Consider the following 20,599-nt stretch of genomic DNA (forward strand, 5'->3'; position numbering starts at 1 on the left):
CAGCTGAGTGACTTATTCTAAGCCAGTTAAGATAAATACGAGCAAACAGCTTAGATATACATGTGAAGTCGTGACAAAATTTAACAAGGTGAGTCTTATTACTAGTTGGAAACTTTCTGGGAAAACTTCTGGGAGTATCTTAGAAACCCCCAAATCTGTAGATGAGCAACTCTGTGTCAATTAAAGAACACCAGAAGTTTTAATACTACATATTTAATGGAGGCACAGCTCCTCTTTATGAAGCAGTGGTCTTATTGGTTCAGTTACTTACCCTGGCTCCCTTTTTTCCAGTTGGACCAAGTATCTGTTGTGATGGGAAAAAGAAGACTGAATGCTGAGAATCAAGTGCTCTTATTTATGGGTTTAAATGAGTGAAGTAGTTTTCTTACACCCTTGGCAGGATCTCCAGGTGCTCCTCTTGGACCCTCGTCTCCTTTCAACCCCATCGGCCCTGTGAATCCCTGAAAAAAAAAAAAAAACAAACAAACAAGGTAAATGTTAAATATTTTGCATTTCTGTTATGAATAATTGTGATTATCTATTATGGCTCCTGTATAGCCTGTAAGTTATTATAATTTCCATACATAAAACATTATCCTTAGCACTGTGCTATCTTCTGTACATCAGCTCTTTATTTGCTCTTATCTTCAAAGCTAAACTTTTTGAATTGAAATAATGAAAAATGTGTCACAAAGGACAAGAAGATGGTTCTCATGATATATTTTTTGTGATAATCTCCTCCAAGGAACTATTCTGCCTGAAATTAAAAATCAGTGAAGCGGGGAAAAAAAAAAAAGGTCCATTTGCCAAAGAGGCCCACTGAGGTTTGACAATTTGGCTCACGATCGTATGTAATCACAACCATCTCTGATAGAACCAGATCCTGAAAACCCTGGACAAAATGACTCGCTCATTTGTTCATTTATCAATCTAAATGTCTGTTTGGAGACATCAGAAAACAGTTATTAGATAGTGTATCGCTGGCTTTTCCAGACAGTTTTCAGAGCTGGTCCCAGATAAACATATTGCATCTGCCTCAGGCTTTCTTTGTAATCAAATTAGAGAGTGGATTTTAATGTGCTCAGGTGAGTCAGTGGAAGCAATTATGATTATGTTGGTTTAGTGGAACTTTATGATGTGTTCCAGTACAGAGGCAGTATGCATACATACATATATTTCAATTTCAATAGGGAACATTTTGTCTCAGCTTTTCAAAATGTCAACCTGAAGTGGCTAAAACCTGCAGATATGTGTATTATCAACTGAGACCACATTCTATAAGATGAAATCTTCACTCACTGTGGGTCCTTGTGGTCCAATTGGTCCCATCTCTCCTTGTTCACCCTAAAAAGAAAAAAAATGTATTTGTTAATTTAACACACATATGCATGAACACATTCATATACACACACTGTTATTTTGTTAATTATGGGGCAAATATTTTCGGCCTAATGAAGAAAGAGTGAACATGTGTGTGGGATGAACTCACCTTGTCCCCTTGCTCCCCTTTGAATCCCTTCTTTCCCTGCAGGCACAAATAAATCACTGGCTCTGAATCCTTTCATCACCGACTCTTACACAATATTCACCCTTAGTTAAATAGGGTTCATCTCATTAGACTAAGCTGGAATTAGTTCATTTGCATTTGAGGGTATAATATGCAGAAAGATGTTGCTAGCAACTGAACAGGAGTTAATGATAAAGTGCGCACCCGAGGTCCAATGATTCCTTGGATGCCCTGTTCTCCACGATCACCCTTAAAAGATAAGTTGGATAACAGTATTATTCCTCTAAAAGGTTTTTTGATTTAAACAAAAATAAATAAAGTAAACAAAAATTTCAATCAATTTTTGCTACCTTTGGGCCAACTGGTCCCGTAAAGCCAATATTTCCCTGCAAAACAAAACGGTTCAAATTAGTGAAACAAAAATGAGTATTTGATGTTAATGCATCAATAACAATCATGTCCCACTTTATAAATCTACCATATAACACAATTAGCTTGTTATTCTTCTGGTAAAGTGCAGTGCTCAGTTAGCTGCAGAAGCATAAACAAGCATCCACAAATTTAGCCTCCCTTCTATCGTCAGTGGAACATTTCCAAAATGAGCTCCTGTTGGCATCACAGCCTCTGGTCCTGGTTCTCTGAAATCAAGCTTTGGCTTCTATGAATGAACTTTGTTTTTTATTACTGCAAATAACACTCTGTATTTACGACAGATTTTTCCCTGTTAAGTTTATGGTGATGTACCTTCTCTCCTGGCTCTCCACGAGGACCTTGAATACCTTGTATGCCAATTCCTTCTTCACCCTGAAAAAAAAAAAAAAAAAGAAAGAATACATTTGTTAGACCAGATCAACAGTTTTTATTCTTGTGTATTTTTAGTTGACAGGGCAAATATTTTCTTGAATAACACTTTTACCTTCTCTCCTTTCTGACCTGGTAATCCTGACACCCCATCTAAGCCAATGGGACCAGGCAAACCTGCAATACCCTACAGTAGTTTGCATATGTGTGTGTGTGTGTGTGTGTGTGTGTGTGTGTGTGTGTCACGGTTTGTGTGTGAGAGAAAGCAAGAAAGAAACAAAAAAGAGAGAAAAACTTATAAGAATATGCAAATTAGTTTTTTCAGAGTAACTCTGAATAATCTTTTATATGCGTTTCACAATGTGCTTTGGAACTAGTGATAATTTTATCAACTATGCACTTACATCTTTTCCTGGCTCTCCTTTGTCTCCCTTCACGCCCTGCTTCCCACGCAAACCCTTTCAAAAATAATGACAGCATTATCGGATGATAAAATGAAATAGAGCGTATTATATAACTAAATAACTGATCCCGTGGCTTTAAAAATAGGCTCAGATGCAAGAAAACAACTCTTACAAAAGTAAAATTTAAGTCTCCTCACTGTACATCATCATCAACACACGCAATTCATTGCTGAAAACTAATAAACCCAGAAAAAACAGCCGTCATACTTACTTTTGCTCCCAGTTCACCGGGATCTCCCTACAAAGTACAAACAGTAAATACAATTCTGATGCCATGGCATGGGTATTATAAAGAAAGATTACAATATAATGTGGGGTAAACACCCAAATGTATGCATTTCATAAATAAGTACATATTATAAATGGTGAAATGTTACTTTGCTGTTTGCTATGTTTTCTTTGTTGTGTTGATTTTCTGGTTAGTTTGAATATTACCTTCACAGACAATCCTGGTGATCCTGGAGGTCCTGGCTGTCCGGGCAGGCCTGGAGCTCCATTGACCCCTGGTACACCAGGAGGTCCCTGGGGACCCTGTAACGTGCAATGAATAATGTTTTAAGCTTAATCCAAAAGTTCACAGTTTAAAATCTCCTCAAATGTTTTTTTTGTAAGCACTCACTGAGGATCCTGGTTCCCCTTTTCGTCCAGGGACGAAATTTGCGTCTGTGCCAGCTATAACATACCCAGGCTCTCCCTGTGTTAAAACATAAAGAAACGTTTAACGGAGATTCACACAAGAGTGCATCTACCTGTTCTCTGCAACTGTGCCATGAACAGAAGTGAGTCAACAGCTGCATTAAATGCTCAAGTTAGATTAGACTTACTCTTTCTCCTCTTTGTCCCTTTGGACCAGTGAGTCCTGGAGGACCCTGCCATGGAAAGACATGTGTAGACAAAGCTCAGAACAATTCAGAATTCTGATTGATCAGAACATCAAAAAGCTGTTGTTCCAAAGACCTCTTCCTTGAATTTTTAAAATATATTTACATTTTTTAAACATGTATCTTCTCTTTGCAAATACATTTTCATGTTCCACCGCAGAAAGGCAATGGAAAAATAGAAATAGGGTACTTAGTCTCATTCAAGCACATGATATCATAAGTAATGAGTTTAACCTACACAATGATCCAAGAGAAGGTTCACTTTTTAAAATGTATTTGTCATTTTAATCTTACCATGTCACCTGGGATGCCTGGTGGGCCCTGAAAAAACAAACAAACAAAAAAAAAGTCACTTTCAGAATGAAACATAAATCAAATAAACTTTAACCGGATCAGCCTGAAGTTGTAGTTACCCGCTGGCCAGCAGAGCCCGGGGGTCCAGTTCTCCCCGGTCGTCCAGGCAACCCAGGAACACCATCTGTTCCTGGAGGTCCCTGTCAGATTAAAACATTATGGTCTGAGAAGGAAAATAAAATTATAGACATACACAGCAAAGCCACACTGACCTACACAGTGACAGCAGGGTTATGAGACTGGATACAGCAAACATGAAAAAAGTTATTACAAGAGTAATTTGATATCCTGGACCTATGAAGAAAGAAATTCTGTGTTAACATTTTCGTAAGTGATTCATGGGATGAATAAGAGTAAACAGACTGTTATTTATTATTTATTATTTATTATTTGTGTCTTCTGTTTTGATATATTTGATGTAAGATAATATCAAAGTGTGGTTTAAATAAACTCCACCTTATTTTCAGTATGGTAAAACTTTGCGTGTGTGTATGCTCTTACCTTCTCTCCTTTCTCTCCTTTGGAAGAAGTGAAAGGATCATACTGTCCAGGGCTTTGCCTAAATCTCTAAACATACAAAACAAACCACTGGTCATTTTAAAAAGCTGAATTAATAATAAAGTTGTTGAAACTAATTTAACATTACGGTACAGAAAGAGGACATGGGGAGTGTGTGGAAAGTTTCCTCTAACAAACCATTAGCCTTTGACTTATAAATGCCAAACTATAGAAAAGAAAAGTTGATTTAAAAAACAAAAAACAAAAAAAAAAACGTACCAGACCTCCAAGACCAAAACCATCCCCCTGAAAGAAAGATTAAGATTATAAAAAAAAAATAAATTGCACTGCTCTTAGATGAATTTAAATGTAATCTTTAACATGTTTTAATTAACTCACCTTTTCACCCTTCTGGCCCTGGGGAAAACAAACGATTAATATGATTAATACTTTATTATCAGTGAGGAGAAGAACTCATTAATCAAACGAGCAGATATGTCAGAAGTTCAGATAAATGTCAGCACTCACTGATGAAGGTTAAACCAGGATCCAAATTAAGAAAAGACACATTGTCTGTTCAAAGCAATAACAATATTTATGTCTAGTGTTTTATTTCTGAATTACCAACCTTCACACAGGGGCAGGGGCCCTGAGGCTTCAGCAGCTCCTCTGGGTCACCAGTCGGAGTGTCCAACTGAGCAAACTGACAATGGAAATGAGGAAAAAGAAATGCATCGTGGGCTGGTCAGCTGACATAATATAGACTACAGAGAAAGACAGTGGTTTTGCTTTGCTTTTGTCTTACCTTGTCATGTACTTTAAACTCGGAGAGGAGCTCCTCACTACAGATGCTGTTGATAAATTCTCTCTCTATGGAAGGAAAGTCATCAAAGGTTGGTGAGTAGAAGATATTCTTGTAGCTGGTGGGAGCTGCTATTTTATTCAGCTCATCGACGTCTGCATTAGAAACTCCCACTGCCAAAACACTGACACCTGCAAAGAGAGACAGATTCAAAACGTGATCATCCAGACAGGACATTAAGGATAAACGTGTACAACATTGCTCTGCCATATCTGATTTTTAGATACAGTAAAAGCCATCATTGGAGTCTTTACAATAACTTCGACTGACCGAGCGCACGGGCAATTCTGGAGGGTGGAACCACATTGTCCTGGGCTCTGCCGTCTGTAATCAGAACCAGAACATGCGCCACATCCTGCCTCATCCCAAGAGACTCCTGGAACAGTTCCTGCAGAACGTAGCTGATTCCTTTTCCTGGAGACATTAAAGACAAGAACTGAAACAATTATTTGATCAATCAATCAGTCTATCAGTTATTTTGATAATAATAGATAATAATTCGTATCAGTCATTTTTCAAAAATGCCAAACGTGCTCTGGATGCAGCTTCTCTGATGTGGGGATTTGCTCCTTTTCTCTGTTTTGTATCATTGTAAAGTGAATGTTTCGGGGTTTCATTGTACAGAACAAGACATCTGAAGACTTCACTCTGGAAAAGTTTCACAATTTTCTGACATTTTATAGACAAAGTAATTGATTAAGAAGGTAATGGCAGCGTAATTGATAATGTTGTTAGTAGCAGTTTTATTGTTATATGTTGGCAGACTAAACTGATTTGTTTGCAGCAATATTATTTCTGTGAATTAGTCATTAGACTAAATTTTTTCATAGCAGAGTCTTGTGTGGGCTTTCAACTTTAAACAAAATGACTTTAACCACACATGATTATTTCTTCTGACGTTCATCCTGTTATTTGCTGATATCCATAAATTTCTCTGACTGAAATGATTAAATTTAACTTTGTAATTCTATTTCTACATAGCAGGACCTAAGTAGTGTTATAAGAATTAGCTGCCATCTCATGACAGGAGGCAAAGCAGTGTGCGCATTTGCGTGAGTGTCACTAACCTGTTTTGGTGTTGCCCCCTCCGTAACGTAGAGCTCTGAGCGCCCTGAGCATAGAGTTTCTGTCTTTGAAGTCACTTAGACGGAATTCAATTCGAGGCTCATCACTGTAATGAACCACAGCTATCTGAGAGAAAATTGATGGAAGAAATCATCAGCGCATCATCATACCATCGTCGTCATCGCTGCTATTCCAATGATTTAAACTTGAATGTGATGAAACTTTTTATTCATATCCATCCTCCGCAGACACACTACACATTATCAGATGCATTTACCTTATTCTTCAGATGCCACTTATTACTGAGCCTCATTACCAGCTGTGTGGCATTGTGCCTTGTTTGTCCATTCTGCCAGTATTTGAGTAAGACTATACCCATTTGGTGACAGAAATGTTCATTATGTTCCTGCTAATGGAAATGGTCTGATCCAGTAGACTCGCTGGATCAGTTTGCTACCTTGCAGGCATCTATTATCATTTAAAATCACTGTAATCAGTCCCAATTTGTAGTCGTCCTGCAACTCTGAACAAACTAAGGGCCAAAAAGACCACAGTAAATACCTCAAGCCACATCTTCAACACATCACATTAAGCTAGTATGAGAGAATACAAAGAAAGTTTTGACTGTGATACTAACCTGCGTCCCCTGAGGACCAATGATGGGGAAGTAAGTGGCGACTCGGAAAATGAAGTCTTTCATCTTGATGAAGTTATTAACGCCAATGCTGGAGGACTCATCCACTAAGAACACTATGTCTGCTTTGGTCTTACCACACACTGACAAAACACAGAAACACATGAAAAATTCAAAAAACACAAACCTTAAACACACATTCACCACTCAGTGTGAATAACTAGGAAATTCACTGTTTGATCATATAAATCACTTTCAATTATAAAACAATATCTACTGTATAAAACAAATGCCAGCTTTTGATCTGCTTAGAATACCTGGTCGTGGTGGATCTGTTTTCTCTGCACTGGATGTGGTTAATTGAAAGGAGGTGACGGCTGCTGCTTTAGCTTCAGTGACACGCGGCTGACCAGGAGGCTTCTTGGTGGTTATGGTTTTAATTGGTGGCACAGCAATGGGGTGCCGGGTGGCCCTGGTGGCTGTGTGAGCAATGGTTGTGTTGGTGACGGAGGCAGTCTGCGAGGCAGTCGTGATATGAGGGGAACTGGGGGCCACTGTGGCTGGCACAGACTGGACTGTTAGCGCCGGAGGATCCTCTCCCACTGAGACGCACAGAGCCATAACATAACTGATTTAAAAAAAAATCCTCCCAAATATTTGCAAACTACTGGCACTGAGTGAAACAACCAATACAACAACACACAATACAACCCATGTCTTTAGACTACATGTTCATTACTGAAGTAATGTCTTACATATTCTTTGATACACAGTGCTTATAGGCCCCTCCACTTCTCCATACAAAGGCCTAATGGTGAAAATGTAAGTTCTGCCGAACAGGAGATCACTGATTTTATAGGACGTGAAACCAGGACCCAGGATCTCTGATTTCGTCTCCAACACTGAAAAGACACACAAAGAAGAACTTGCTGTTGCAGAGAAACAGTTTCTATTAATCCCTGGAATATCAAAACACAATTCAGTCAGTTGTGAATGTTTTTCTTAATCTTTCCCTTTTCAGCAAAAGTGTTCTTATGTTGAGATTCAAAACACATTGCAATAATGTGCTGTGCTGTCATGCCACTTCCACCTCAAACCCCCTCAGGGAGCCATTAAAGTCACACTGCACTTGGAATTTATTCAAATTAATATTGATTTTTAAAACCAATACCGCTTTAAACAAAACAGTACTCCTGACAAGGCTGAACTATTTTGTCTGAAAATTGCATGAATGTAAAATGAGGGTGAAACTTATGTTGTGGTTTACCACAGACCTGAGATGTGCCTCCAGGAGAGAAGGTAACCAGAGACGCCTGCTACTCGTGTCCAGTTCAGGACTGTGCTGCTGTCTGTAGTGTTCAGAGCAGCAAAGCCATTCACTTTTGGAAGATCCACTGAAACATACGAACACACAAAAAAACAAAGGGCCATATTTGATGGACTCATTCAGTCATACAGCATGTTGAATGACAGAAAAAAAACATTATTACTTTGGCTGAATAAGATTTCAGTCTAAGGCTTAATTAATTTCACAGTCATTATGGACACTAGGGAATCACCATTCCAAATTTCTCTCTCCAGATTCCAATATCTCAACCCAGTATGCATGCTTGCTGTGACCAAGTAAATAAATAAAGAAAATACTGAATCTGATAATGATATTGGTGAAGAAACTGTTTTTAATGTGCGACTTTTGCATTTTTGATAATTTAATGAAGGAAAGATAAATGGGACTTTCACTAGGGAAAAAAAAATCATAGAGTTACAGAACCACATCTCATGGTGTTCCTCGCTGTTTGGGGCCGTCAGGACTTACAGGTGCGCGCAGTGACCAGAACTGGGCTTCCCTCCCTGTTGGCCACCATAGACGACACCTGGATTTTATAAGCTGAGCTCTCCCGCAGGTTGTGGATGGTGAAGGTAGTGGAGGCAGCAGATACCACTTGGGACTTTTCATCACCCCCTAGAGCAGAGAATAATAAAATCCAGCTTATAGAGATAATGAGAGTGTGAAACAACACTGTTGAGTACTCATTTACAGCTGAAACTCTCACACAATAAGCCACAGGGGTCTTTTTTAAGAACTAAGAGTAAATTCTCATTATGCAAAATGATAGTAACAAGTTGTTGAAATTGAAAAATGATGCACATATCCAGGAAGTGCTTAATATTTTTAGTCAGTAAAATTAAAGGTTATGATAGGCACAGTACAAATATTTGTCTGCCTGTTCATATACATGCATGCAGGTATGTATCACAGGGTGTAAGGACACATGGTTAGCTGTATAGCGTTTGGTCCCTTACCCAGGAAGGGGACCCAGGATATTTTGTACCCAGATGCCCCTGGTGTTTTCCTCCAGGACAAGGTGAAGGAGTTGACACCAATGTCCACAACCTTAACCCCCTTCACTGCCTGGATTGGCTCTGAGTCTGAGATAGCAGCTGAAAGAAAAAAAAAACACCAAATAACCTGTCAGGTGATATCATTTTCATCCTGGTTTAATTTTATACCATACGATACTGTCAGTTCAAATCATTATGCAAAAAAGGGGCCTATCTAAAATCTCTGAGCTGGATGAGCTGCCGTGGCTTGACTCACAGACCCTACCATTTGTCAGTGTAATAAACTTGGCACACACACACTAACTTTGACAGTGACAGTGATAAAATGATAGCAGCCCTGCTGCTTGAGACTCAGTGACACATACTACAAGTGACAGCAACAGGAACTGTGGTTAAAATGGGAAGACCAAAGTACATGACTTGTCAGTCAAATGAAGACACCACAAGGGTGCCGTGGCATCGGATGGAGAACTTCAGTGTCCCTACCCATTTAATTACAATGGGTGCACAGCTGCACAGAACTATTTAAATCTAAAGATGAATCATGATAAATTAAAATAAACTGTGAGACCACATTCCTGTTCAATACCTGTAAGCTGAGATAAGGAGATTTCTGGTCCTTCTGAGTTGCCGTATACTGCACAGATGCTGATCGTGTAAGTGGACTGTGGGTTCAGGTCTTCGATACGGTGGAAGAGAACACTGTGATCCAGGTAACGGGACTGTGGTCTGCTATCATCTGCAAGCATGCCAGTGCACAGACAGATAAATACACAAACTTATTATTTCATACAGTGCACAAATGAATGTAAAGGTTTTAAAGGGGTTGACATGATGTCTGACAGGTAAAAAACATAAAGTTAAAACACAGGCCCAGGAAAAGGCTCTTACCTGTGTTCCAAGAGAGTTTATACTCAGTGGCTCCTACAATGGGACTCCACTCTACATCTATGGAGGTACTGGTGTAGGATGTCACCTTGAAGTTTGACACATAACCCAAAGGAGCTGGGAAGAGGGAGGAAATAACATCAACAGCCTGTAGTTGATTTTGTAAATACATTATATATGATATTATTTACTGTGTGCCATACAAAGATTAATGACAAATGAAAATCTGACAGACATGACTAGAGATACACATACACACACACACACATACACATTTTACAATATATGTAAATGCTTAGGCTATACCGCACTATGGTTGACTGATTGATTTCTTCCTTTCTAAACTAGTCCCTGTTATTTAGCAGTGCTTTGATTTGCACTGCTACAATTACATCTTGCCCTGTGAGCTGCTCAGCAGAGCTAGCAATTAGCTTATATTGTGTTGTGTTGGTGGCTGTGGTTAAGTTCTCTTCAATTTTTTTCCTCCTAAGTCATTTTCCGCTGACCTTCTGGGACTTTTAAACCAGATTATCTTAATTTAATTGTAATTTTATGAATGGAAAGGATGAAGTCTTTTATACTGCCAGAGTGCTTGTGCCACAGAAGGGAAGTAAAAATAGGCCGAAGTCTAAATAAAACCCTTTTGGACTTTTGTTGTTTGAAGTCTTCAACTTGCAGCCCTGCTGACTCGCACTCGCTGACACATACTACAAGTGACAAGTGATGGTGGTTAAAATGGGCACATGACTTATCAATCAGACAAAGACACGAAGGTGTGAAGCTCCCACAACTTCACCAGTACATCATGTTTTGACTTAGCACCACACTTGCTGAATGAATGATATTAGTGTAGGAGATATGATGAACGCTGGTACTCACAAGTTCTGAAGGTAGCAGTGATACCGGGCCCCACCACGGATCCAAACAGCACATAGAGAGTCAGGACATACTCCGTATCATGGGCTACATTCTTCAGGTGGTACTCTGTGGTACTGCCATTCAGAGCCAGCTGCCTGGGACGGTCCCGACCAGCAAACTCTGAAAACAACGTTAACATTGACAATAAAGTCACATTCCTTTTACTTTGATTATTCATCACTGAGCTGCTATTGGTGTGAGCTCTGGTTGAGCATCAGTGCACCCTTCTCTGGAAACAACATCCTCCTTCTTTTTTCCCCTTTTGTATTTCATCAAAGCGTCTTCCTCACAGCACCTGACACATCCTCCTGGTAGACTGGCAGGGTGGATGTGTCCATTGGGGAAAAAAATTGGCATTTCAAAAGCCCTTGGAAGAAAAAGCGCTGGGCAACAACAGAAAAAGAAACATGCATGTGAAATGCAATGTGAAAATATCCCTTACTCTTCTTCTATTTAACAGTTATATGCACATCAAACAAAACAACACAATTGTCATTATTGTGCAGAAGACACTAAAATTCATCTTGCTCTGTCACCATGTGACAACAGTCATATGGATTCTCTGTGCAAGGAACAAAATGAAATGATTGTATGTTCCTGGACTTTCTCCTGCAAAAGGCAGGCAAAACTGAGATAACTGAGATTGGTGCAAAAGACGGAGGGATGAGAGTGCTCATCTCCGAAAACCAAGAATGAAATCAGAAGTCTTTGCTGTAGTGTTGAATAGCAATGTCAAATTGATTACACAAGTCCACATTCTACCATCTTAAAAACAAGAATCAGGGGATTCATGTCCAGACAGGATTTAGAGAAACCAATCCAGGCTTCCAGTGTATCTGCGAATAGAGTTTCATATACTGCTGCTTGTCTCCAAATCTCTCAGTGGCTTAGGACCAAAATACATCACTGTCTGTCTTTTACCATGAGATCCCTCTCGACCTCTCAGATAATTAGGTAGCAGGCTGCTGACTGTTCTCAGAGTGCAAACTAAACATGGACAAGACGAATTTAATTACTGTGCATCACAGAGCTGGAACAAGTTTCCAGAGAATATTAGACTTGCTCTGACTTTGATCACCTATAAGTCCGGGTTAAAAACGTATGTTCTGCACTGTCCTCGACTGAACCTTAAATACTCATCATGAACCATCTTGCCCTTTTTTTTCTGTATTTAAGTCTCTCTTCTTGACATGCAAAATTACTTCAGAAGATTTCTTTTAATTTACATTTTAATATTTTCATTCCATGCTGTTCTTTTTAAGCAGTTTTTTGGTCTTTTTCCCTTTCTGTTTTTATGTTCATGCATTATGTAAAGCACTTAGAAATACCCATGCTATACAAATAAACTTGCTTTGCCTTAACTCTACACTTGCTGTAGACAGGCATCATGGGGCTGTACGCTGTATCTTAAGAACATATAGACATGAACGTACATGAATCGTGAGATGTATCATTAGAAAAAACGGATCCTATCACCATATGAATACTGTGCTGTAAAGAAGGCAAGTCTGAAACATGTGAAATCACCTGGGGTGGGTCCCCAGGCCAGTCTGTATCCCGTGGCTCCTGGGACACTGTTCCATGAGACGACAGCAGTACTGGTGGTCACAGCAGACACCTTCAGGGTCTGAACTGCACTGCTCTCCACTGACAGAGGGACAAAGAGAGAAAGAGAAGGGGGAGGTTGAGGGACTTTCAATACCATATTTTTAATTCTGTAACCACTCACTCGTCTATCTTTGTACTTTCATGCAAACACTCTAGTTACGTGTCTTGATTTTGGTGGTGGTGACAGGCCCCTCGATGTCACCAAAGATGGGGTTGATGGTAATGGTGTATTCAGAGCCTGGGTGGAGGCCCTGGATCATGTAGAAGTTAAACGTGTCCCCGAGGTTTATGTTCTCAATGTGACCTTCTAAAAGACATAACAAGGCACTGGATAACTGAATGTCACAAAGTAGCAGCAAGTTTTCATTTGATGGTACCATGGTACCATGGCATTTTAACATAGTGGAACCAGTACCTGGGGACGACCATGTCAGACGGTATCCTGTAGCGCCCTTAACTGAAGTCCACCTCGCCTGGACAGTGTCTGTGGTGGCGTTTTGGACCAGGAACTGCTGAACTGGTACCAGCTTTACTGTTAAACACATCCCATCCACACAAACACAAACATATTTAACACTTCATTTTTGTTTTTTTAGTGAGCCACAAAACCATGGTAATAGAGATAAATGAGAATTGAACTGTTTGTAATAGGTCTAACGCTTGGAGGTATTTTTATCTAGAACAATATCACCCTACTGTGGATATATTATGGTACTACACCTTGGTGTTTGGTCCTTTGTGTTATATCTTGTTTCATATTCTATTGCATGACTTGAATTGTTTAGCTACAGCTATCCAGGCTGTTTCTCTGTAGTAAGTGTTACCTATGATAAATAAATGGACTATGTGTGAAAAAGTGTGGTCTTGATCTTTGGCATTCCTGTTTATGTAAATTAATGTAATTTAAACAATTTTCACTGAAGTCTATAAACTTACATGTCTTGCCCACTATTGAAACTGGTTCGCTTGGTCCCTGGGGGTAAACAGCATAAATACTGATGGTGTACTTCTTATCCTCCTCCAGGCTGTCAATCACATGAGAGGAGGTGTCTCCAGGAAGCAGCTGCTCATAAGTAAATCCTGGTCTGTTGGCTGCAGAACAACCATAAATCCAAACAAATCAATACCCAAGAAATATACGTCTCGAGCAACTTGTTTTTGTGGCACTGACTGCCCGATGTTAGATCAAGAAGATGAAAAGCAGCTCTGAACTGATAATGGCCTTCATTCAACAAATAAATCAAAGTTCAACATGGTTAAATTAACTCAAATGTCAGATTTAATTGATGCATCTTTACAAACTACTTTAAAACAATTTTCAATGCAGGGACATCTCTGAGGTATATTATTATGATGATAAATAGTCCAAAATACTTGATATTTACAGATTGGTCTGCAGAAGAATTCGACTTTAGCTCTTGGGTCAAAAAACAGTTGCATGGTGTAGTGTTAGCTTACATCTTGGAATGAAGATCTTGAATCCGCTGAGCTTCCCTAAAGGTGGTGTCCAGCCCAGACGCAGAGAGAACAAACCCTCCTCAATAACACGGAAGTTCGACACCTGGGGCAAAGGGGCTAAAAGAGAGAGACTTAGGGGAAGGTGGTGCAGCAAATTTTAAAATAGACATGCATACATATGCATATAGTATCTTTGTATTTTCTAACCGATGCATGAGTATGCACTGATGTGTGACACCTACTTGTCTGAACGGTGACTGTCACAGAGTCTCCTATGAGGCTGGGGTAGATGGCATAGACAGTGAGGGAATAGTCTGTTTTTGGGCTCAGCTCTGTCACCAGGGCTGTGCTCACATCTGCCTTCAGATCAATCTGTTATATACACAGAAGACAGCAGGAAAAAGTGGAGCTTAGTGTGTGTATGTGTGTGTGTGTTTGTGTGAGAAAAACTGAGAGAATGAAGTGCAGTGTAAGATGATTAATCAAGAGTGGGATGCAGTCAGAGTAGAAGAGAGAAATACCCAGAGACAGGGCAATGACACAGACAAACGCTTCTGAAAAGTGTACTTGAATAAATATCTTGTCTCAAACAAAAATACATTTATATCCCCTCTTCCCATATAAGTGTTTGCTTCAGTAAACCTCCAGCAGTGACTTAGTTAATGCAGAGACTAAAATATTCCTCTTGTGCTTCTGTAATATAATTTTGTTTGTCAAGGGTATGACTGCAGTAGCATCATGAAAAGATTCATCTACAAGCACAGAAGCACAGATGGTTTTGGGGAAATGGACATCAGTGTTATGATGTGTCACTTATTCCAGTTCTGCATCAGTCGATGTTTTTATTTGTTACCCCTTCAGGACACAGTGTGTCTGTCTCCATTCTGCTTGAAAACATTTTTCTGAAGTTGTTTTAGAATCTGCGCTTCATGTTACAAAGTGATCTTAACAAGTCTAAACCAAGCAATGGAGTTTTATTTTACAGGATCTGACAGATTCTTTATGCTCTATCTCTGTCTATGCCCTGACCTACTTTAAATCTTTAAACTGACAACATTCTCAAAACGATAACATCTACTATCACCATGCATATGCACAGTCCCTCACCTGTCTCTGCTGAGGGGGGATTAGGTGTCCCTTGGAGGTGAGAGGGGTGACCAGGAGGCGATATCCAGTGACGTCACCTGTGGCCTGGCTCCACGTCAGTCTGAGGGAGCTATGGGCCAACTCACTGACTTGCAGGTCTCTAGGGCCCACTACACGCTCTTCAGCTGGAAGTGGGAGAAGGTACAGAAAGAGGAATGAGATGAAAAAATATATAAATTTAACAGAATAAGCGAGGGAAATGCAGATGGAAAAAGAAAAATGCAAGTTGGTCTGGACATATAACTTGTATGAAAGATGAATCCATCTTAGAAAGCTCCAGTGTAGAGTGAAAGAATAGACAACTATTATTCATTTTTAGCACTTTTCACACTTTAGAGTGAAATACAATTCATCAATATAAAAATGAAAACAACAGTCAGTATGAAGGCAGTTAGAAGACTCAAAAAATCTCAGTTTGTTATGAAGAAGTTTGCTTTCACACTGTGTGTGTGTGTGTGTGTGTATTTACTCACCAGGCTGGGAAGCTTTCACAGGACGCGGTGGCTCAGAAGCTGTAAAACACACTCTGCGGGACAGTTTAGGAAGGATGGTTTCCAGAAAAGAGAAGTCAGAGCCCAGCAACAAGTGCTCCTCATGTGGCTTCGACACAACCTTCCTCAGCTCTGATTGATCAGCTCCCCTAACACCTGGTCACAGGACAGACAAAGAGACAAAGGAGAAAAGTGTGGGACAAAGCAGATCCAACAAAAGTAGTCTTTAAACACTTATACCACTGATATTCTTTTACTTGCTTAACACATAATAAAAAGTGAAAACCTATTAGAGGTGAAAAGGGAAATGATGTGTTATTCCTATGTTCGACATCCTTTCTTTGCATTTTCTCCACATGCTTTCCCACAGACATCACTAGGGGGAGCTGTTGCATTTTGAGTGCTTTCATTTAAATCATGAAAAGATGTAGATACCCATGCACATGCATACTGTAGAAATAGTCAGGTTTAATCAAAGGCTCCTGGTGCCTATCTCAAGTTATGGTATTAGCCTATGTTTGCTTGTAAGGCCCCAGCTTGTAGAAGTGGGCCCTGACAAACACCTGATAAAGAGCCAGTCTGGGCTCAAAAAGTCGTGCTGTCCTAATGAATCAAAGATGAAATTTGAACAGAAGCAGATGACTGTGTTGCAAGTGTTTTGTGAGAGTTAATTCACAGTTACAGTTGTTTGGGCTCAGCACCTTTACAAGATAAATGTTTATGCTTTTTCTTACAATTTTTTTTTATGTAGAGAACATGCACGTTGGCAAATATATCTGTACATATAATATATTGTATCCCTGCGACACAGGCTCTACAAACATTGTTTTCAGACTAGTACACAAGATGGTGTGGAGCTTCTCTGTGGTGAGAAGTGATGAATGAGAGGAGCAGGGCTTGGTGTCAGAGGTGTAGATGGGGGACACTGAGTGGCTTAATGAAAAATGGCTGCGATTAGCACACCATCAGCTAATGAGCAGTAATTATTGCACTGCTCCCAGCTAAGGGGAGGAAGTTGTGAGCTTGTGTGCTTATACGTGTGTGTGGGAAGGAGAAAAAGGGTATTATGTGTGTAAGTAAACTTATGGGTAAAAAGCTGTGTGTATTCTTTAGCAGGTAAGCTGAAGTAGCTCTGCTGATGCAACACACAGTATCAGAAAGTACACCTTTACATATACAGTATAGGAATTGAATTAATCACTTATTCCTACATACATATTTAATAGATGCTGTTATGTTTGCACATACATATACAGTTCATACACCTGCATGAGTGCACTCACACACTCAGAACCAAGAATCTCACACTTACTCACAAATACCCACACTGAATCCAATGAATTCAAATGTACAGGACATGAATTTCTAACTGCAAACACTGCAGATAAGCCGGCAGAGCTCGGATAAAATCTGAGGGGCCCTCTGCAGTGGGGATGTTGAAGGAATTCACAATATCAACTTCCACACTCACCTACTGCAAAGAGAGAAATCCCATTGTCAGCTACAGCTCTGGCTGCAGCATCAACATGGTCGTCTGAAGGCCCGTTTGTGATCAACACAGCAATCTGGACACAAAAGAGACAGAAAATTACATGTGTAGGGTCATTCAACATTATATATAGATTCAACAGTAAGATATGTTATTAACACTACCATATATTCATAGATTAAATCTATGATCTATGGGATTTTAATGTCAGTGAGCGCTACTTGTCAAAAATCTATCTACTAATTTCTATTGCCTCATGTTGTGAAAATGCAGTCTTCAGAAAACAAAATGATTATGCAAGCGGGGGTCAGTTTTAGTAGCTTTGTCTCTACCTTTAATGTGCATTCTTAAAAACATGAAAACAGGTTTTCCCTGTTGTTGACATCACTGGAGTTTAAATCCACCCTCCAAATTATCTTTTGTTTTCACAGAAAGCAAAAGCTTCTAAACAGCATTATGCTCATTAAAGCCTCCATGGACTTTTGACATGGTTTAGCTCATAATTGAATACATAATTAAATAAATCAAACCCAAAGACAAAATGGAATTCAGGATGCTGGCTTGGAACTGAGACTGATAATTTGCCCATTAAGGAAAATTTACTCAGTTCATTCAAAGTTCACCCCTCAGTCAATGAAGACGGAGGCTAGAAAGCATCGACATGAGACTGTAGCAGCCTCTTGGCATGTGCTCTGGCTGTACAATTCAATATATCAACCTAATCCTCAGCTCTCTGCCTTCCCACGTCAAGGGTGCTGCTGCAAAATGATTCGCGCACACACTCAGAGATAAAGAGATGATTGGAATGCTAACCAGTTGTGTTATACTGAGACTACGCTACAGCTTTAGACTGTCAGAGAAATTTAGCTGAGAGAGCTCTTGGAAACAAAGTGCATTTGGATATTTGAGAGGCACTCATGAGACAAGTTTAGTTAAATTGCTGACTGTTGCATATAGGTCAGGGTTCAAGGTTAAGACCAGCAGCACTTGAACACATCACTTCTAAAGACCCTGTGACAAAGGAGGTCAATCACTTGGAATTTTTTGCAGTGTGTCTGGCACTGTTGGCACATGTCGTCCCTTATCGACCGGTGTTCAGCCAACCGGATCTGCAATGGAAAATTTACCACCTTCTCCTTTTCTTTTGCGTCGTCCCCAAGCAAAAGAAAAAGCAAAACAAAGCAAAATCTGTTGCCAGGTGTACCTTTCTATGAGACACACTGTCAATTTGTATTCAAACTAAACAACAAGATAGTTTAATCTGATTCGCAGTGGTGTGAAAATGGCAGACCAGTTTGTTTTGTTTGTTTTTCCATTATGTCCTGTGGAGTACAAATACAGACTCCTCTCTAGTAATTTCCTTTCACGCAGGGCCAGAACATATAGTATATGCATGTTGCTGGCCAACTGGAAGCAGAAGTCTTTGCCGTGTGGGTTGTAATCTCAAATCAATCATTTCCCTGTTGCTTGTGTATCCACACATGTAAAAAGTTTGCTGTAGATACTTATTGGATACAAAACTATCACAGTATCACAAACAGAGGCAGTTGCCCTGAATGGGTATGTCACATGATCACATGTACCTTTGGGGCATGATCTCGACTGATGGCAGGGCTGAAAACAGGGTCGACCAGAAACTGGAGGGCATCGCCGATCCTCCTGGATCCACCTTCATACGGCAGGTCTCTGATAGCTCTGAGCACCTCCTCCAGTGAACTGTAGTCTGTCAAAGCAATCCGCATCCTGCAAGGAAGGGATTACAGAGAAAACTGGATTGTGTAGGAATGATGGAACAAGTAATGCAAACACTGTTAACTGGAAAGAGGCTCTTTAATTATTTGTTATTCCGTTTGTGTTTTACCTCGGGACATCCCCAAAGACAGTGACGCCGAAGCGGACCCCCTCAGCTCCCACCACACTGTCCTGGAAGGAGGAGACGATGGCTGAAATGAAGCCTTTAACACCGGAGAAGCTGTTCTGACCCACACTCCATGACTCATCCACCAGAAAAACTATGTCTGCCTGTACCACCGTCTTGCATGCTGAGGGAAGAAGAATGGACGAATTAGTGTGTGTATGAATACAAATGAGGGAAGAGCAAGAGAATGTCTGTTTTTTTTTCCAAGAAAGGCAAAGAAACTAAACTAAAATCCAAGATAGCTGTTTGCTTTTTTTCATAATCAAATGAAATCCAAAGTAAATCCTTTTAAAGGTTAAAGGATAAGACTCATAATTTTGCCACAAAACTCAGAGATTTGTTTTATTCCTGCAGTGACCACCAGATAGCAGTCTTGTTCCATCATGTTCAGGGTTTTCCTTTCATTTGCTTCTGTCATGCAGCCAGAGCACCGCACAAATCCCCATGAATTTTTAATGAGACACAAGTGAGCCAGAGAGACTATCAATATTCTGAGCACTCCAGCAATAAAACTTTAGTAGAGCGATGAGGAACGCTTAGAATAATAAGGTAAACACACCCAAAATCAGGGTCAGTCTCCTTGCTCAAGCAAACAAACGCATTTAACACAAAGATCTGCCGCATTTGGAAGGATTCAGATGCTTTTTTGTAATGCCTGAGTTGAAAAGTCAGACACACACAAAGGTACACTGGTGTACACTGACTACATGCACACACACCCACACACATGCATATGCTCTTGCAGCTCCTGATGCACAGGCCTGTATACGTTCCCACACAGATATACAGTGCTGTACTAGCAAACGCACACACTCCACACAGAAATCTGCTGCGTCTGCAAACGCCCACCAAGTCAATACTCTGGCATTACATATGCAATAAACTCTCAGTGACGACAGCATTGATTAGGTTAGTGAAAAAGAGATAGGCACCACTGATTGTTCTTTAAGTGATAACTCTGCTTCTCTCCTGTCCTCTATTTCATTACCAAGCTTTCTCTCCTCTATTATCTCACCCTTCTTCCATTGGCTGCAATCCCAGGATTCACCAGGGGTGACATATGTCTCCAGCCCATGGCGACCTAACATTATGTTCTCCCTCACACACCTGTACATCTCTGGCCATGCACCAAGGAAATAAAATAGCTTTGGGAATTCCATTTTTGGATCGTTCTCTGGCGCAGAGCTACTATCTTTGCCTACATGGAAGCTTTAATGTCATATATTCAGCAATTCATCACCGATGCCAAAAACACAGTTAAAACCACCGATGCA

General features: G+C 40.0%; 1 protein-coding gene across 1 annotated transcript in view; it reads right to left on the reverse strand.

The window, feature by feature from the left end:
- The window catches only part of col7a1l (collagen type VII alpha 1-like), a 52,092-nt gene that overhangs the window by 25,033 nt on the left and 6,460 nt on the right, over positions 1-20,599 (reverse strand). The window contains exons 3-44 of the mRNA XM_041030596.1: positions 19,269-19,449; positions 18,991-19,150; positions 17,390-17,483; positions 15,901-16,074; positions 15,389-15,552; positions 14,524-14,653; positions 14,282-14,398; positions 13,760-13,915; positions 13,239-13,355; positions 12,984-13,130; positions 12,743-12,862; positions 11,177-11,335; positions 10,301-10,414; positions 9,999-10,148; positions 9,371-9,508; positions 8,883-9,029; positions 8,341-8,460; positions 7,822-7,968; positions 7,384-7,668; positions 7,070-7,209; positions 6,435-6,558; positions 5,638-5,781; positions 5,311-5,498; positions 5,134-5,208; positions 4,905-4,922; positions 4,785-4,811; positions 4,509-4,574; positions 4,067-4,147; positions 3,948-3,974; positions 3,597-3,641; positions 3,392-3,466; positions 3,208-3,303; positions 2,984-3,010; positions 2,713-2,766; positions 2,424-2,495; positions 2,252-2,311; positions 1,858-1,893; positions 1,712-1,756; positions 1,490-1,525; positions 1,300-1,344; positions 390-461; positions 272-304 (exon numbers count right to left, since the gene is read on the reverse strand). Coding sequence (XP_040886530.1) covers positions 272-304; positions 390-461; positions 1,300-1,344; positions 1,490-1,525; positions 1,712-1,756; positions 1,858-1,893; positions 2,252-2,311; positions 2,424-2,495; positions 2,713-2,766; positions 2,984-3,010; positions 3,208-3,303; positions 3,392-3,466; positions 3,597-3,641; positions 3,948-3,974; positions 4,067-4,147; positions 4,509-4,574; positions 4,785-4,811; positions 4,905-4,922; positions 5,134-5,208; positions 5,311-5,498; positions 5,638-5,781; positions 6,435-6,558; positions 7,070-7,209; positions 7,384-7,668; positions 7,822-7,968; positions 8,341-8,460; positions 8,883-9,029; positions 9,371-9,508; positions 9,999-10,148; positions 10,301-10,414; positions 11,177-11,335; positions 12,743-12,862; positions 12,984-13,130; positions 13,239-13,355; positions 13,760-13,915; positions 14,282-14,398; positions 14,524-14,653; positions 15,389-15,552; positions 15,901-16,074; positions 17,390-17,483; positions 18,991-19,150; positions 19,269-19,449 — 4,406 coding nt within the window. The remainder of the gene's footprint in view (positions 1-271; positions 305-389; positions 462-1,299; positions 1,345-1,489; positions 1,526-1,711; positions 1,757-1,857; positions 1,894-2,251; positions 2,312-2,423; positions 2,496-2,712; positions 2,767-2,983; positions 3,011-3,207; positions 3,304-3,391; positions 3,467-3,596; positions 3,642-3,947; positions 3,975-4,066; positions 4,148-4,508; positions 4,575-4,784; positions 4,812-4,904; positions 4,923-5,133; positions 5,209-5,310; positions 5,499-5,637; positions 5,782-6,434; positions 6,559-7,069; positions 7,210-7,383; positions 7,669-7,821; positions 7,969-8,340; positions 8,461-8,882; positions 9,030-9,370; positions 9,509-9,998; positions 10,149-10,300; positions 10,415-11,176; positions 11,336-12,742; positions 12,863-12,983; positions 13,131-13,238; positions 13,356-13,759; positions 13,916-14,281; positions 14,399-14,523; positions 14,654-15,388; positions 15,553-15,900; positions 16,075-17,389; positions 17,484-18,990; positions 19,151-19,268; positions 19,450-20,599) is intronic.

Source organism: Toxotes jaculatrix, chromosome 22 (assembly GCF_017976425.1).
Source record: "Toxotes jaculatrix isolate fToxJac2 chromosome 22, fToxJac2.pri, whole genome shotgun sequence".
Lineage (NCBI taxonomy): Eukaryota > Metazoa > Chordata > Actinopteri > Toxotidae > Toxotes > Toxotes jaculatrix.